The following is a 19,443-nucleotide window of genomic DNA, read 5'->3' on the forward strand; positions in this document are numbered from 1 at the left end:
GACATTACGAAAAATCTGGAAAAAAACCTTTTATAATTAAACAATATATTGAGAGTATGAATAAATGCTTTAAGATAAACAGATAGCACAAAATAGATATTTGATGAGATTATTTTTCACAATTGTTTCTCGTGCAACATAAAACAACAATGCATGCCTTGACTTTTTATTTTTATCAGGAAATTCTCACAATTTGCTAGTTGTTAGAAATGTTATTTTTTTATATCGTAAATAATTAAATCGACATCAGATATTAATGTGCTCCTATTTTATTGAACGAAAAAGTCACAAACACCTACTGACCGCTAGAGGGCGCAATACAACCATTCACTCTTTGCCTTTCATAAAGTGAATTTTACATCGGAAATTATTGTAATTATTATAATACAAATGGTTAAATATGAACCCAAGTGATTAAATTGAGCAATTCATTATAGTGTTAATACATTGTAAAACTTTAACTTTTACTATTGACCTTTTTTTTCCGTTTTCACATTATTTCCAGAAAGATTTAGAAATTTGTCGACATCTCTGTAAAAGATTTAAAGTCACTTTTGCACTTCTTCACACACAGGCCTATCTGCGTATCTATATATAAAAATATTATAGATTCATACATAAATAAATGCGTACATCTAAGTATAAGTTATTGACATTTACAGCCTACTACAAATACGTGTTTTACTTAATTATATATATATTCTTAAAAAACGAAGTAATTTTATTTCATTTATGTAATGTATTCAAAATTTGTATATAAATAAAAACATGTAAATTATCTGTTTTAATGATCTTTGCAGGTCCTGTGACTTTCTGAACCGCAGCTGCCTGTCAATCAAACACATAAACGCTCGCGCACGCAGGCACGCACATGCGCGCGTCCCTTGCTCTGATCAGTGAGCGCGAGGTTGAATTGGAGTCTTGTTGTAGTCTGTGAGCGGCTAAACGATGAACAGAGAGATTATATAACGTTACTAACAGGGTCTGTTTGGACAGGTAAGAAATGTATTTGTGTTTAACTCGGTTGTTATTGTGCTTCAGTTTATCAGTCGTGTGGTGTTTTGTCGCGCGTTTTTGTTGTTGTCGCAACTTTCAGAGGAAGTCCGATAAAGTCACGATTTAAGAAACGACGAATTTGATTTAACGTAAACAGCATACATGACTGTCTTATTTTTTTTAAACGTTCCCACATAGTAGCATTACGTTACTTTAGTATTTACTATGGTAAAATGCATAAGTACTATGGTATTGTATTAAGCATACTACAATGTTTACTACAGTTTATCAAGTCATTCTAATTAATACTACAGAATAATATAGTACACATTATCAAAGTGTAATATGCAGTAGTCTAATACAGTATACTATGCAGTTTACTATAGTAGTTTTGTATGTTGACAGCACCAGCAAATAAACGTGTGAATTTAAACACGTGATTGTCACTTAAACCATTCGTTTTAATCAGATAACAGTTCATCTTTTATTTTGTAAAATTGTGTATGTGACTTTTATAGTTGGGACTTTTATTTTGGGAAATAACAATACATTGTATCACTTTGAGGGCTCACTGCAAACCTTTTCACTTTCCAGTTATTGATCTACAGTAATTCTGTCTAGTCTGGTTAACACTAACCTACTAGTCCTTTTAGTACAATATATCATTTTAACCAATGGGACCTGGTGGCTGCATTGAAATGTGCACAGTATGGAAATGCTTTTTTAGCAGCGTTAACTTTATAACTGGTCCTTCTCATGAGACAGGCTGTCATGTTAAAACCTTGAACTTTAAACGTACAGGATGCATTGTGGTGACCAATCTACTTCCTCACCTTGTTTCAGAGCCTGGGGTGTGGCCCACGTTCCTTTCCACTTCGGTTATTTGGCCCCAAGTGTTTTGTAATATAAAACACTACGCCTCTCAAATGCTCATATCTGATGTGAGGGTTGCCAGACGTTTGTGGATTAGATATGACTTCAGAGAATTGTTGTCAAATGCGTTTTAATGGGGAAGTTGGCCAATGGAAAGCCATGTGTTCTGTGAATCCCGTCAGATGAACCACAATCGCACCAGCTGCTACACATGTGTGTTACAGTCAGAAAATGTCATGTGGTGTACTGTGTGTCAGAGACGCGGATAGACTCCAAGCCTCGAGTTTTATCGGAGGTGGAAGCTGTATTACATTTGAACGCTTATGTTTTGGAGATTGCGTGCAATACTCAGTTTGATGATGTGTCGCAGCAGTCGGATGTCGTCTAATAATAGATGGACCATTTTTGAGGTGCTTTTTTGTTGTTGCATCTAGAGCAGTGTGGTTTGAATGTGGTCTCTTTTGTTTTGCTTTTATTAGGCCTTTGAAAATGATTATAATGAAGTATCATCGCTGATTGAAGTTAACATCTTAATCCTTCTGAATGTGCTAAGAAAAATTTTCATATCTGATATCTGAAAATGTTAAAATTAATTATTCATCTGTACGTCATGCTTGATTTGTACGACGCTGTTATTTTAGTGCACCACAAAAGAAGTTTTGGCATTTTCTCATTTTTGTTTGACCAATTCTGTGATGTTTCACGTAGGTATTGTGCGGTGGTACGTTAAAATTTCTCTGAAGCTATTCTGCGATAGTTTTAGGTGAGGAAGAGACAGCATGATCTCACGAAAACCGTACATATTTTACGAGTTGGCTAATTTGTATCAATTCATACGAAGTTAATTGTGCAAAATCATACGATCCTCATGAAAAAAACAACAATGAAACCGAACCCATAACCCCACAAGGGTCAAGGCAAATCGTACCAGAACTTACGAATATGGGCATATGAATTGAAGGATTGGTCCATTTTCTTGAAGGGAATCCAGATTTGCTCGCCACGGTGTCATCCAGGTTGTTGACGTCTTTCTTTTTTTCGGTCGAGAATAAATAATTTGAGGTAAACATTCCAGGATTTTTCTCATTTTGATGGACCCCAGCACTTGGCAGTTTTGGTGCAGTTTAAAATTGCAATTTTAACGCAGCTTCAAAGGACTCTAAACAATCCCAAACGGGACATAAGGGTCTTATCTAGCGAAACGATTGTAATTTTTGGCGTGAAAAATAAAACTATGCACTTTTAATCCAAGACTTCTCTTTTTCCTCCGGCTGTGTGACGAGCCATTGCAACCTCACGTAATGACTTCGAAAGGTCACGTGTTACATATGTGAAACGCACATTTGCGGACCATTTTAAACAATAAACTGACACAAAGACATTAATTAGTATCATTCGACATACAACAACGTCGGAAAGGTCCTCTTTCTCCACATTTGTAAACACTGGGGCGTAGTGTCGATACGTAATCTGTGGCCTCTTGACGTGATGACGTATTACGTGAGGTCGCGCTGGCGCATCACACGGCCGATGGAAGACGAGAAGTTGTGGTTTAAAAGTGCATATTTTTATTTCAATTGTTTCGCTAGATAAGACCCTTATGCCTCGTTTGGGATCATTTAGAGTTCTTTAAAACTGCAATTTAAACTGCATTAAAACTGTTACGTGTTGGTGTCCTTTAAAGTCCATTAAAATGAGACAAATCCTGGAATGTTTTCCTTAAAAAACATAATTTCTTCTCGACTGAACAAAGAAAGACATCAACATTTCGGATGACATGGTAGTAAGTAAATTATCTGGATTTTTTTAAGAAAATTGACTAATTCTTTAATACGAATTAGCCAACTCGTAAAATATACGAATTCTCGTGAGATAACGCTTGGAACGGACCAAAAACCGAGTGGTTATTTCCGATCACTTCTTATCCAGTATGTTTGCTTCGCAGACTTGCCCTGCATCTGAAATCGCATACTGTGACAGTACATTTACGTACTAAATTAGATTAATTACCGACCGTTAAAACAGTACGTTAAATATAGCACGAATATGAGTAGTGTGAATAAAGTTCGGACATTCTACATCCGCCATGTTGGTAAATCATGTGATATAAATCAAGTTAACTTGTTGACTTCTCTCCGGGGGACTCACGGGATAGTAAAGTGTCCATCGAATGCACACTTCAAAAACATGCCGGAAGTAGTACGTCATCCGGCTTCTTTTCGCCTACTTTTTATTCCGAAAACGATGTATTCGGACATACTATTCGCCTCGCCTACTGTATAGTATGTAGTGCGGTCGTTAATTTTTTAAAACCGGTTCATCTGGTTAACTGAAAAGAACCGACTCAAAGATTCGTTCACAGCGGCGCTCAGGAGAACAGTTTGGGAAGAAGAATATAAGAAGAATATATTAATAATGATGAGTGCTTGACGATTCTTTAAAATATTTCTAGAATAGCAGCATGTTGGTTGTCAACAACACAAGTGAGCAAATAATAGCCGCAATTTCATACTTTGTGTGAACTTTTCCTTAACCTTTCGAAAACTTTTGCTTGTCAGAAAAGTCAACTTTTGGAAAGCATCCAGCCGGTGTACTGCCAGTTTTAATCTACAGTAAGTGAAGATGACGATAACACTGTAAAGGTTGTGACATTTAAGAGCTTTTATATCCTTGAAAACACCTCTCTTTAAGTATTCAGAATAAAGAAGTCCAGTTGAGTTTTCCCTGGGGAGAAGTCCGAGTACACTGGGTTCATGGGAAATGAGCTGTGCTAATTTAAGAGAGCATCAGTATTGTGGCTGATTTGCTGGATTTAGCCGAGAAACAATGAGCAAGTTTTTCGTTGTCTTTGCCGTCCATTTAATATATAGTCTAGTCCAGTGGTCTTGGGCATCAGATAGCCTCAATTTTAATATTTATTTATTACATATTATTTATATTAGCTTAGCTTCTTTAGGCATGTTAACATTTTTAAACAATTATAAAACATATCAACAAGTAAAACAATAAAGTTTTGAGTAGACTACCGTCCAGATTGTTTTATCCATTGTGGTTGCCCGTGCTTACAAAAAGGTTGGAGACCCCTGGTCTAGTCAGTAGTCATAATTAAAAACTAATATATTTAATAAACATAATAAAAAATGCTATTGTTTTGGGGTAAGTTTCTCTCATTCACATAGGTTGTTGTATGAGAAGCTACTTTCAGGACTGCATGTCAAAACTTCTGACACTGCCAGAATTTTGTCGGAGGTAAAATTTTATCGCTATTGTCATGATCACATTTTCACCCATTCCCTAAACCTGACAGAAACCAGTGATGCTAATCACACGTTATGGGGTTATAGCAAGCACATAGGTTACTGATACCAGAGATATGTATAAAGTAGGGATGTAACGATTCAATCGCGGTTCTCATTAAAAATGCCTGTCTGAAATCGATTCTCAATCGCAAGGCTGCGATTCTTTGTTTTATGCACAGCTTGTGCCTGTATTATGGCATTTGGTCAGTAGGAAGTCCTTATCAATCTAAAATCATTATGAGTCGGAGTCGTTTATAACGTGTATTTATAAAAAGCAACACTCCTTAAACAAAATCATTCAAAATATTCTTTATTACCATGAAAATACCTGAAACAATTTGAAGAACAGCGTATAAATATTCATGTGTAGACATTTCCTGGAATAGCGTTTGTAATGCTACTTCTTGTAGGAGTTTCTGCACGGGAGCGCCCTCTGGCGTTCGGATGTGCCGGGATTTCACCGTAATTCATTCAAATTCATTCATTGAGAAAACGCGCATTTGCACGATGAATCGTTACACCCCTAGTATAAAGGCTTGATGTCTCGCCCGCGCTGCTGGCCAATTGAGTGGAACGTCCACATTTGGCGGCCATCTTACCACAAGCAGTTCGTTCACTTGTAGCATTGAGTTTTAATGGTGCAGGTACTTTTAAATTACCATAACTTGCTTCATTTTTTACCGATTTTCAAACGGTTTGGTTTGTTATAAATGTCAAATATGTACCTATGACACTGCATACTTATACTAAAAAACATGAAACATGTTAAATTATAGCTACGTTAATAAAGTTTGTAAGACACCACCAAACCATTTGAAAATTGGTAGAAAATTGAGCAAGTTATGGTCATTTAAAAGTACCTGCACCATTAAACTCAATGCTACGAGTGAGCGAGCTGCCTGTGGTAAGATGGCCGCCAGGTGATGATGTTAGAGATGCCGTAACACATCTAGCCTTTATACTATGACTGATACAATCTAGCTAGGATTATTTAGTGAATGTGTTATGAAAACATAAAGATTTTGCTTTTAAATAATGATAATGGTGTTTTTTCCAGAAATAATTACTTAAAAATAATAAGTGTGATGGCTTCGGTTGATGTCGGCATAAAAAAAGGGGCGGGTCTTTGTTAAATATCAATTGATGCTTTTATTCTCATATACTGTATTAGTAATTAAAAATGTCAGAACTTTGCAATGAAAAATGAAGATTCACTCGCAGTGTTTAATTTGTATCTCATATACTGTTTGAATGTATATTAAAAGTACACATGTAAATTTAGAGATTTGTTTTAAATCCCCCAACCCCTTATTAAACTTTGCTGCGTTTGTGCAACAGACATGAATGATAGCTTATGTGATGATACTCTTGAATGATTAAGTTATTGATAAGTTCTTTAAGTTTTTTAACCAGTTTAGTTTAGTAAAACCAGAGTCACTTCAAAGTCATGGAGATTTTACAATTTCTTGTCAGTGTCTTAGTAACCATTACTTGTTTGAGTTTTACCATTGAGGTGAGATTTCCGGTTTGGCTTTATACATACAAAAAAATGCTGGGTTATTTTTAACCCAATGTTTGGTCAAAAATGACGAACCCAGCTTGTTGGGTTGTAATTTAACCTATGCTTGGTTGTTTTGACTCATTGTTGGGATAATTTAACCCAACGGCTGGGCTTGACTCTTTATGACCTAAATTTAAAGTAACCCAGCATTCTGTTGGAGTGTAACTTTTACATGGGAAGGGAAGTGAAAGCCTGATGTGAAACTTTGATATTTGAGTCATTTATTTATTTTATACCGCCCGTTATTTAAACGCGTACTGGCTTTGCTTTACTATTTCACTCTAGTACTACATTATAAATCTTCCATGTTTTCATGCAACAGACCAGTTAGTTTATTCACCTATGATGTATTGAAAATAATTTACTTGGGTATTTCAAACAAGTACAATTTCACCATGAGCAAAACATTTAGCGGTACCTAATATTGTTTTCTAGTATGGTTATTTTTTTACCTTTTCAATTTGCCGTTTTTTGTATATGTCTTGAATATTTTATTGAATGCTCAGTGCTCAAAACTTGCTTGACGTTGGAGGAAATCATCAGGCGATTTAATTGAACCCAAAGCTGTCCATGAAAAGAGGACATTTGCTTTTCTTTTCAAACTCTCTTCTTCTGTGTTCATTGCCCAGCAGGCGCTGCAGTGTTGGGTATTTTTGGCTAATGCCAGAAATACCATCTGAACTGACCACAGATCAGTGTTTAAAGTATCTCGCTATCAGCACCTTTTCATTGGCCTGTCACTGCTGACCTGTGATTATTAGGAAGCACCCTCCTGTACAGAAAGCCTGTTGTTTTAGCACATCTGTAATGCTATGGATCAACATCACAGGGCATTTTTTCCAGGATTTATCACTTTAGATAAAATCAATCAATGTGAAGTAAAAGATTTTAGTTGAACAGTAAGCATCACAGGTTGGTCTGCTAAAAATTGCACCAGAGGTCTTGTGAAAACATCAAAGACAAATGGCTGTATCTGTTTGTGCTTCAGCTAAGATCTGTGGTTGTCTGTCTATTTTGTATCGTGAGAAAATGAAAACAGAATTGTGCAAACCCTATGGCCATTAGAGGTGTGACGGATCACAAAACACACGGTTCGGATAACATTACGCTTTTTGAAGCACGGATCGGATCAGAAAAAATGGGTGGGAAAATTTAATTACAGTAAAGAAATCATTTATAAGGTAAATAAATCAAATTAAATAAATAATAACACTGTCTTTATTGTTTGAATTAAATATAATATTTTTTTTAGAGCTATTGAACTGATTTTTCTATTTTTCTATCATCCTTTAAAACTATAGTTCCTTAGTGATGTGAGGTGTGGCCGGCTTCACAGGTTTGGCGGCCTGCCGGGCATTTGCGCGGATCAGCAGGTTGCTGCGGCGCGGGTGCGCGGAATTGTTTGTTTTTGAATCATGCATGGTAATGTTACTGATGTCATATGCCAGTCTGCGTAGCTCAACACGACGTCAAACACGCATCTCCAGACCCAGTCTTTACTACCACAGGTGCTTGTAATGCTAACCAGACATCCAAATGCCCCCATAACCCCAATAAATAAATAAATAAACCCAAATGATCATCGTTTTTGTGATCGATCATCGATGCCACGTTCGAGTACTGGAGCAATCGAGTACTCGTGCCCATCCCTAGTATGTAAATAAGAAACCAAGCGCATACACCCAAGACTAGGGCTGGGAGATATATCGAATACGATTGTCATGGCTCTTTGTAGTAAATGCCGCTCCATCTAAAAGCAGCTGATGGCGATTTACTACTAATCAAGGAACCGGCTTTACTGACGAGATGCGCATGACAATTCCCCGATATATATCGCCAAGCCCTACCCAAGACAAATTAAGAGCATATATGTCTCTGGATGCTTATGAATACGTTGTCTGTGGTATGGGACTAAGGGCCAATTTCATTTCTCTGTCTTACTCCTTCCCCTTTGTCTTCGTCTTCCCCTTGCCCCTCGAAACCGAGTAAAGGGGAAAGGGGTAAGACAGATCGTTCGTCTAAAAAATGAGACACCACTCGATTACCGTTTGCGTCACCTTTCCCTGCCGCTAACCGGCTGCTACATAAACAGACAAAACAAAGAAGATGCCGTTGTCTCAGGTTGTGGTATCGATTGCCTGAGCGGAGCTCCACAAATAGCGCATAACTTAGCTGCTAGCTAGCGCCTTAACTAGCGATTCAAAACAAAAATATTACATTTAAAACCGCTTGAACATTTTATTAAAAGTATCATAAAACATGAGTGTCATAATATAATCTCAATTAAACTGCAGAAAATAACGTTAATTTCATTTGTGCGACTCCTTGACAGTTCGACGTTCATCAATAAAACGTCTTGATGCCGGCTCTCCTGAGATATTCCTACATTAACGTTTACCCCTCTCTTTTTAAGTGTGGTCCTTATCACACTTCGTTTCAAGGGCTATGTATCCCTACGCCTTGGCCCTAGCCCTTGATCAAACTGAGAATTGAGACACCACTTTGCCTCACATGAACGCGCAAAACCGAGGTGAAGGGGTAAGACAGAGAAATGAGACGCGCCCTAACACCACTTCTGTTGCCAGAATGCGTGCGCAACTATTTGAACACGTGGGCTGTAAGGGGGTCTCTACATACACACTTAAGACATAACCAAAATTTTTTATTAGAAAAATAACAAAAGGACAAAAAGATTTTTGTTTGCTTGCTTTTTGAAACGCGTCTCTCCATGTGTGCACTTTAACGGGTGTGCACACACAGACGGAGGGCGAATTCCAAACAGCGCAGCATAAACAGTCGTTCCACATAAAAGCTTTACGTTATTTTTCATTGCCTTTTTGCCAAAATGTATTTTAATCAACTACAGTATGAGACACCATAGCACAACTCTCTCTAAAGTTAACACATCAAGAGTTCTGGGGTCTCATTTATTAAACTGTGCGTAGGATCCTTACTTAAAGTCTACGTGCGCACAAAAGTCAAAAATATAACAAAGCAATGTTCCCTTTATAAATCACAGATCACCTGCAAGTGTGCGTACATGAATCATCCTCAGATCCCACCCTGCAAGCCCATTCTCCCGTCAAGTTAGTTTTTTATAGATCACAACCTTTGCAATTGATTTGCATAGTGATTTTTCCCTATGCTCCCAGATGAGACTGCAGTATGTAAGTCTGATAAATAAATTATGCTTACATCCTTAGCAAGCTTTAACCTGTTTTCCTTGGTCAACCCTTAGCAAATGTTGCATTTCACAAAGAAGCTTTGCTTTAAAGAAGCTGTGACAGACTTGCATGCGATGTTGACTCGATCTGTAAACCAGCTATTTGCAACACTTTGTTTGTTATGACGGCACATTTGGCTCCTTCTCAATATGACGGTGGCTGAAGCATTAGGATTTTGTCTTTACAATGGAAAACAACATATTCATCTGAACAGCCAAAGGTTCACATGTGTTGGATAAGAACTGAAAAGGAGAAGTTTAAAAGGGAAAGGGATTTATTACAGTGTTTTTCGTTGGACAGGTGGGTAAACAACAGAAAGCAAGTTTCTCAGCACACAGCAGTTGTCTGGTGATCTGTCGACTCTTGTGGTATGACTTGCACCTGTCCACAGTGAATGTAAACCACAGACCTCATCTGTTTTAACACATGGTAGCCGGCATCAACTGAGACATTCCTGCAAAGACTGTTATTGCTTCCACCCCAAATCCTATTGCCACAAACTATTTTACAAATTGCATAACTTTTTGTTCACAGTTCATTTCACATTTCACTTTTATACCAGTTTGAAATGGCCAAATTTCCAAAAGGAAAAGGGATGTTTATCCAACAGGGATAAAATCAGATGAGAAGTGGCCTTTTTATAATCAAGGGGGGTTTAAGAAATAAGAGGGCCTGGTGGCATCAGCTGACAAGGGAAAGCTGTTGTAGAGGTAAATTTGAAATAAAAGATTACGTTTTTTTTTTCTTCAATTTTAAAATATGCAAAATTTACTTTTTTGTAAATAAGCATTTTTTTTCTATAAGAAAATTTAAACATTTATCATATGTTTATGTTCAGTAATTTAACTTTAATATTATTAATTAATTAATTAATTAATTTCTATTTAACAAATCTTTCGCTGCAAAACTTCTTTACTGTCTTTTCAAAAATTCAGTCAGTATCATAATATATTTGGTAAACCTCCTTTAACTGGGTAAAAAAACTTCTTGCGCATTGACGTACAAGCGTTCATTAAAGTCTTCTTCTGTGCACTTAGAGGACTTTGCTGAAAAATCGTTGTCGTGTTTGTTTGTATGTTTAAGTTTCAAAGGTATTAGCTGTCATAACACATTTCTGTATTTGATCAAACTAAATAAGCAATCCCATCTCATGGCTTAATGTCTGAAGTAAATCTCAGGGTAAATGAATGAATGTTGGCATTTTGCTAAATATTGATAAAATGATTTAAAGGAAAACACCACCTTTTTTATATTTTACTATGTTCTTACCTCAACTTAGACTAATTAATACACACCTATCTTTTTTCAATGCGTGCACTTTTAATCTTTGTACAGTGAATATGTTAGCATTTAGCCTAGCCCCATTTACTCCTTAGGATCCAAACAGGGATGAATTTAGAAGCCACCAAACACTTCTATGTTTTCCCTATTAAAAGACTGTTACATGAGTAGTTACACGAGTAAGTATAGTGGCACAGAATAAAACTTTTGTTTGGATCCATACGAATGAATGGGGCTAGGCTAAATGCTAACACATTCAAGAAGCGCTGTACAAAGATTAAAAGTGCACGCATTGAAAAAAGAGGTGTGTATTAATTCATCTAAGTTGAGGTAAAAATATTGAAAAACGATGGTGTTTTCCTTTAAATACTTCAGGTCATTTTCATGTGTTTTAACCATGCAGTTGGACCAGTAGAGATTTTTGCTCATAGTTTTTTGTTTCTGTTTTAGGTTTTGAAATGAAGAAGGACATCGATACACTCATATTGGAAGAACGGGCTGAGATCATTGCAAAATATGAGAAGGCAAGTCACATCCTTTCAGATATGCTTTTCTTCTATCGACCTAAATGGTGATCTTTGGTCCAGTCAATACCCAAAAGAGAGAAAAAATACAAGTTGGACAACATTTCACTTTCACCCATGAGACTCAACAACTGTGAACAGCAGCTTTGTCTATACTTGAAGGAATAGTTCACCCAAATATGCAAATTCTCTCATAATTTACTCACCCTCATGCAACTTCAGATGTATATTACTTTATATCTTCAGGTAAACACAAAAAATGATTTTGTTTTAAAATGTTGTTATCTTCCCGTATGGGTTGAAGCTCCAAAAAGCACATCTATCCATATGCGTGCATCAGGGGCGTAGCCAGAATAAAAAAATTTGAATGAGGGGGCAACTCATATATATATATATATAAGATGTAGATAGCACATTGTCACCGAATATTAATGAACTCACATGTGAAGATGACAGCGCAAGTTACGCACAACAACCTGTGACATGAGCTAATCCAATCAAGTTTGAAAATAGCTGAATTTTACCACGCAGCATTTTGATTGGTCAATCTATCAATCAGACTAAGAAATCAACATTTTATTATTTTATTTTAAGCAATTGGAAATCTGAGGGGGCCAGACATGTAAATGAGGGGGCCAAGGCCCACCCAGGCCCCCTTGTGGCCACACCCCTGGCGTGCATATATATATGGAGAACAATATATTGAGAGTAAACATAATATTCTCAGATAAAAATATGAATAAAAAATTATTTTGTAGAACTACGTAAACACATTATATTTCGATTCCGGCACAGTGTTTTCTGTGGAAGTCTGCGGGCGTGGATTATGTGCGAGCCTGCATATAAGTTGGCTTATGAAGGGCGTAAACAAAGCTTTCATTTCTCATCCCAGATTTTTAACCACTAAGCCGTCGGTGTAAATTGCTGGTATGTGAAAGCTTTGAGAGATGGAGTGCAAAGTTGAGTCAGAATAAAAGTTGGCTGCTTCAGTGGAGCTCATTTTGTTGTCAGTTGTGTTTAGACAGATCACAGCTGGATGTCTTGGACACGTTGCTGCTAAACGCAGACATTGACTGCAGTCAGGATGGAAATTCTCAGCGCTTCTCAAATACCTTTAAACAGCTTATCACAAGAAGCTCAGCAAACTAATCTAGAGTAGAGAGGAAAATATATCTGAAGTGAATTTTAGATTGTGGACTTTCATCACCTTAACATTTCTGGCTTTTATTTTGGAGATTTGTATTGTACTCAATAGAAATTGTGATGTTTTCTTTGACTTTCTATTTAAATGAGAATTCATTTTACCAGTATTTACTCATCTTCATGCTTCAAACCTACTCAGACTGGATTTTTAAACTGGATCAACAGTTACAGTACAGATCAGTCTCAAATTTATGATTTGTTTGTGTTAGACAAGAAGCAATGTGATGTGGTTATTGATGTGCCGCCATATTTGATTTCAGCCCTGTATACATGAGTTGATCAGTAATTTGATTTAAATCTCACTAGCCATTTAAATTTCGGTCGAGTCATCATACAAAGTAGAGATGCACCGATATATCGGCGAATAATCCGTATTGGACGATAAAATCACTTCGACCGATAGTCATCATGGTTGCTGTATCCTGTCAATCAAAAGAAAACCAAAAATACAATGAATGCTCTGTGTTTAAAAAAAATGAACCTAAAGGAACAGTATGTAAGAAATGTACATTTATTAATCATAAAATGGCCCTCATATGTCATTAGACATTAAGAAATCATTTTCATTTCAAATACTTATATCACTCACAACAGTGGCCTGGCCAGGATATTGTCATTTAAAAAGTGGAGTTGCAGCCCTCAACTGATGTTTATGTTGTCATGTTGTGTATTGGCCACCAGTTGTGTGATTGCAGTACCAGTTTTGACCACAATTCTACATACTGTTCCGTTAATGTTCAGTATTAATAGTCATCATATGATTGAATAACAGAAAATGTAATCTTGTAAAATGTAAAGTTAACGCAACAGTCTGAATAGAGTGCCGCAGGGATGACTTTTTTGTAGGCTAACCCGGAAGTTAGCGGGATACAAGTTTATGATACTTACACATTTTGTCAAACAAGTTAGTCTTCACAGATGAATACAACTTGTATGAATTTTGAAGTCAAAATTTGGCTTTTTGATATTTCTAGTAAACGCATTTACACTATAAAATTCATAAATTTGTATTCATATTTGAAGATGCAGGGTTTCCCGCAGCATATTTCAGTTAAGGCGGCCCGCCTAAGCTTGGAAACCCTACCGCCTTAACTAGGTCATCAAAAAAATAAAATAAAATATAAAAATGCTGTCAAGTGCATCTCGGAGAATAGCGCAGACGCGCTTCACACCGCGAGCGTGCACGCGCGCCACACCACCGAAATGAGATAAAGACGTGGTCCGTCATGTCTGGAGGATAGCCAGTTGATAAAACACGTGTCCGTGAGAACTGTAAGTGGACTTATGTTTTGGGTTTATTTAAGCCTGTTATTGTATTAGTCTATAGTTCTTGCAATTTTAAAGTAGGCTAGCTGGTGATTTTGTTGTTTGAGCAACCTGCCAGGGTTTCAAGTGCCTGTTGATTCAATATAATTGTTGAGCGCTCTTGCTCACTTTATTTATGTGCATTATTTACATGCTACAGTAGTTACACTCCTATAAGATAATGTAATTAATAGTGGGAAATAATCAGTTTTTACAATTTTTGCGCTATCTATCATAGTTTGCCAGACGTTCTACAACATCTGCTTTAGTTTGTGTTTATTAACCCTTTAGTTTCACTTCATAGCGCATATTTATTTATTTATTTTATTAAAATATTTTAAATTTCATCGCATACACCCCGCCCCTTTGATTGCCCCGCCCACCCGTCCAACCCTATCACCTTAACTAACAAATTTTCTGCGGGAAACCCTGAAGATGTGTAAGCACCTTTTACTTTTGTTAAAAACAGAGCTTATTTTTTGCGATAATCCAAAAGTCTGTGAGAAAAATGAATGGGCTTTTTTGCAAGAGAACCAGTGTCCCGCTAACTTCCGGCTTGGCCTACAAAAATATGTCATCCCTGTGGCACTCTATAATTTACCGAGCCCCTAATTGGAGTAAAAAAAATCGTATTCATATGACCCAAATATAATGACTTTGTATTATAAATGCACTGATATAAAAATTTTCCACCGATAGTCAAGTATTACGGAGCCCCTAAGAGGACATGGAGCAAACATTTAGTTAAAACAATAAAGTTTAGTTTTGCGCGCGCCCGTGAAAGCAAAAGTTTCACGTGAGCGTGGGGATCGTTTACGTGCGCACGCGAAACTAAACTTTATTGCTTTAACTAAATTTTTGTGCAAAACTTTGCACAGATGCATAAAATGATCGTAATACCTTATTAAGATCCTCTGCTTCATACTTGTCTGTCTCCATTTTTTTCTCTTTTATCCAGTCTTTGAGAAGTTTTAATGTCCATTCTGTATTTTTTTGTGTGTTGGCTTCGTAGCTGTCATGCTCTTTTATGTCAAGTTCAGTCTCAGTAAGCTCTCTGTGTCTTGTCGTTGTTCGTTCTTCTATCCACTGTTTAAATGTTTTGTTTTTTCCGTACATGTTAAAATTAATGTCAAAATTTTCCATTCTTAATTGTGGTTGTCCAGTGTTTGTCACAAGATGGCGCCAAACAGTAATCTTCATTGGTCTTTATTGGCGCAGAGCGATTTTAATCGTACAAGTAGTACCGGCTATGCGTTATTACTTTGGAGCGGTTATTATTTGAAAAGAACGAACCTGCAAATGTCTCAACTGACCAATCAGAATCAAGCATTCCAGAGAGCCGTGTAATAAGCGATAATAACTTGCTATATGATCAGATGCAATATAATGCTTTATGCTTTCCGGGAAAAGAAAATCTCTGACCTAAAACTTTGACTACACATTGCAAGTTATTGCAAACCATTATGATGTGCATGTTGCCATTTTTGTAAACCAGTCTGTGAAAACTCGGCTAATTGTTTTACTGTTTTCTATATAAAATCATCATAATGTAAAGAACCTGTGTAAAGAAAAAGATTAAAATCAAAATAAGATTTGATTAAGACAGGGTCATGGTTTTATCATTTCAACACATCTTGCAGCCATGTTACACATTTTGACTTACATTGACATTGTCAATTTCATAGTATTGGAATAAAACAAGTCGGACAATCTTTAAAATATTTTATTTTGTGTTCCCCAGAAAAAAGTTGAATGAATGATGGTATCATTTTGGGATGAACTGTTCCTTCAAAGACATGTTGTTATTTAAGTAAAAATCATTTCTTGTGTTGAATGTGGTTTGTTGCCTTTGCTCCAGTTCCTTATTTTGTTTGTTGGGTCGGTTTCAGGGCAGACAGGAGGGGGTTCACATTAACCCTTGGGAGGATGCCGACTACAGCATCTACAAGGTCACAGATCGCTTTGGTTTCCTGCAGTAAGTCATGCAATGTCCTCTCCTCAGCAGGACTCTTTTACCTCACAGTATTCTGTTTTACTATAACAAGATATTGACATCTGACCTTAGTTGTTCAACTTAAAAAAGCAAAAATGTTCATGTTTGTGTTGTGCAATAACTATGACCACCGGAACAATTTTGTTAGGATGTAAATTAATAGCTGAAGCTGCTAAACTATTTTGTTATATGTACAAATCAGTTTTTTGCTTACTGTCTTTCCAGTGAAAAGGAGCTGCCAACACCAACCGCAGTGGAAGAGAAGGTGATATTACAATACTTACACCTGCCATCCCTGTCAAATCTTTTATGAAATTGTCGAATGAAATATTTTTAAATAACAGATTTACCTACAGTATGTGACCCTGTCTGTAGGCTCAAGTCTTACAATCTAATGATGAGATTTGGAGCTGCAAAGTTTGCATTAATTTCAATCTTTACTCAGTCAATATTCAAGATATCAAGGTTATATTTTCACTAAATGTTCTTTACATTATTCAGGAGAATTTTTTATTTTAGAAAACAGTCAACCACAAAAAAAATGATTTAAGATGGGTTTACACAGAAAGGGTTACATTTTTTCAATAAATACTAAAAACTCGAATTTTCTTTGTCTAGTATAAACTCCAGGAGGTTGAAAGAGTGCAAAAATGGCTGAAAATGGTGAAAAAGTGGGAAAAGTACCACAACAGTGAAAAGGTATTGCAACTTTAAAATATTTGTATGAGACATATTTGGTGTAAACTAACAGATATACCTGATTAAATGCACAACAGTAAAACTATACATTAACATTTACATTCAGGCATTTAGAAGATGCTCAAAGTAACTTACAAGACTGATAGAAACGACAAAGTGTTTTCATCTTAGCGAAGCATTAATATGATAAATAATATTTAAAGATATTTTCAGCTTTCAAAGTTTTAAGATTTCTTCAACAACACAAAGTTGGTTTTTATCTACCAAATCACCTACTGTTAGGCTAATATAAACTATATTACCTTGCAATAAAGGACCATATTGTTAATTATTATTGACACTAGTCCCTTTCACACATACAGTCTTTACTGGTAATTTACTGGTAAATTGCAGTTAACATGTCATGTGTGAACAGAACCTTTCCGGTAAATCAGTGCTCCCAATTTACCAGTAAAACAGGTTGTAAGATTAGCAGTAATTTACCGGTAAGCGCTATGTGTGAACGAAAATTCTAGGATTACCGGCATTTAGAACAGGCGACGTCAGACCGCGCTGACAGATCGGGCCAATCAGAAAGTTTTTTATACAGGTGACGCGTTTACCCCCGAACTGTTTATGGACGTTTCCACACAGATGCTGCTTAAAAGTCGACCAAACCTGAAGTTAACATCCTAATTTCTTCACCAAAGTTGTTTAAAACAGCTTATCTATTTGCCATATTGCCGACGTCCTTAGCACACCATATGTGAAGCCTAATGTGCAAACGCAGGTTGACGTCGCCTCACGCAATTTGTTTGGTCAAGAGTACCTTCGCGACCGTTTGCCACAGATGTGAAAACAACAAAATACAGACCGTGGATATTAAGTCATAATGTGGCCGTGTGCCACAGGTAACTTCCGCTTCCTCTCCGAGTTTACCGGTATTTTGATACTGATGTGTGAATGATGTCTTACTGGTAAAAAGACGGAACCTCACTGCATGTGTGAACAGTACATTTTTGTATTTACTGGTAAATTAATTCCGGTAAATTCATGGTAATTTACCAGAATTACTGTGTGAAAGAGGCTAATAAATCAGTGCCACTGTTGAACATTAAAGGGACACTCCACTTTTTTGAAAAATGCTCATTTTCCAGCTCCCCTAGAGTTAAACATTTAATTTTTACCGTTTTAGAATCCATTCAGCTGATCTCTGTGTCTGGCGCTAGCACTTTTAGCATAGCTAAGCATAATCCATTGAATCTGATTGGACCATTAGCATTGTGCTCAAAAATGAAAAGAGATGTCAAAGATATCAAAGAGTTTTGATATTTTTTCTATTTAAAACTTGACTCTTCTTTAGTTACATCGTGTACTAAGAACGACGGAAAATTAAAAGTTGCGATTTTCACGTCCTTGATTATTACTCCAGAATAAGAGTATATTTCCTAACCATATCAGCCTAGAAAATTGCAAATTTTAATTATTACACGATGTAACTACAGAGTCAAGTTTTAAATAAGAAAAATATTGAAACTCTTTTTTTTTGTGCGATGCTAATGGTCTAATCAGATTCAATGGATTATGCTAAGCTATGCTAAAAGTGATAGCGCCAGACCCGAAGATCAGATGAATGGATTCCAAAACAGTAAGAATCAAATGTTTAAGTCTAGGGGAGCTGGAAAATGAGCATATTTTCAAAAAAGTGGAGTCACCCTTTAAGTAAGAGATAATGCATAGGCAGCCGGTTGTTATCACAGACATAAGCGCTGACAGATCCTGACCTGTCTGCCTGTTCATTATTCCACTTATGAGGTAAATAGCCATGTAATAAGTAAGCAAGGAACATTAAATATTGAATTGATTTATAAATCATGTTATTTGCTCATTTTTAAAGGTGCGAATTCACGCGTTTTGGACCATAAAACATTTTTGTTACATACAGCAAACATCTCCTCACTGTCTGATCAAACTGTAAAAAACCGCGATCTCTGTAGACAGCCTAGGCTTCACAAACTGCAATAAAAACAAATTGGTCAAACCTACCACCAGAAACGATAACAAAGTTTTCCAGCCAATAAACGACAAGAAGGATTTGGGGGTGGGGGTTAGGCGCGTTCATGAAAGCACGGAATGGAGGGGGACGGGGAGGAGTTAGCTACGCTCCGTTTGTTTGAAAACAGTTCAAACATCAACAAAAAGTGACGTCACACAGATTCGCTTAGAGCCCCTTTAATAACTGCAGACTTTCCCTGAGGAAAACATGTTTACTTTCGGTTTTAAGATAAGACAGTCAAATGTCACAAGCACACTATTTGGTTTAATCATATCTAAATATAATGTCATATATGTTAATAAAAGACATATTTATATTTAATTTGTGAGTAATATTAAACTGTACCTTTCGAAATGGTTTGCAGCGTACAAGTTACCGTGTGTTATTAGTTTTGAGCGGTTGTTATCTGGGAATGCAAATGTAGCAACTGGCCAATCAGAATCAAGTATT

General features: G+C 36.5%; 1 protein-coding gene across 1 annotated transcript in view; it reads left to right on the forward strand.

Annotated features, from left to right (window-relative positions):
- Positions 1-867: 867 nt before the first annotated feature.
- The window catches only part of LOC129433904 (USP6 N-terminal-like protein), a 38,788-nt gene continuing 20,212 nt past the window's right edge, over positions 868-19,443 (forward strand). Inside the window, exons 1-5 of the mRNA XM_055192624.2 lie at positions 868-996; positions 11,685-11,758; positions 16,156-16,241; positions 16,485-16,524; positions 16,878-16,958. Of these exons, the coding sequence (XP_055048599.2) occupies positions 11,693-11,758; positions 16,156-16,241; positions 16,485-16,524; positions 16,878-16,958 (273 nt within the window). The 5' untranslated portion in view covers positions 868-996; positions 11,685-11,692. The remainder of the gene's footprint in view (positions 997-11,684; positions 11,759-16,155; positions 16,242-16,484; positions 16,525-16,877; positions 16,959-19,443) is intronic.

This window comes from Misgurnus anguillicaudatus, chromosome 6 (assembly GCF_027580225.2).
Source record: "Misgurnus anguillicaudatus chromosome 6, ASM2758022v2, whole genome shotgun sequence".
NCBI lineage: Eukaryota > Metazoa > Chordata > Actinopteri > Cypriniformes > Cobitidae > Misgurnus > Misgurnus anguillicaudatus.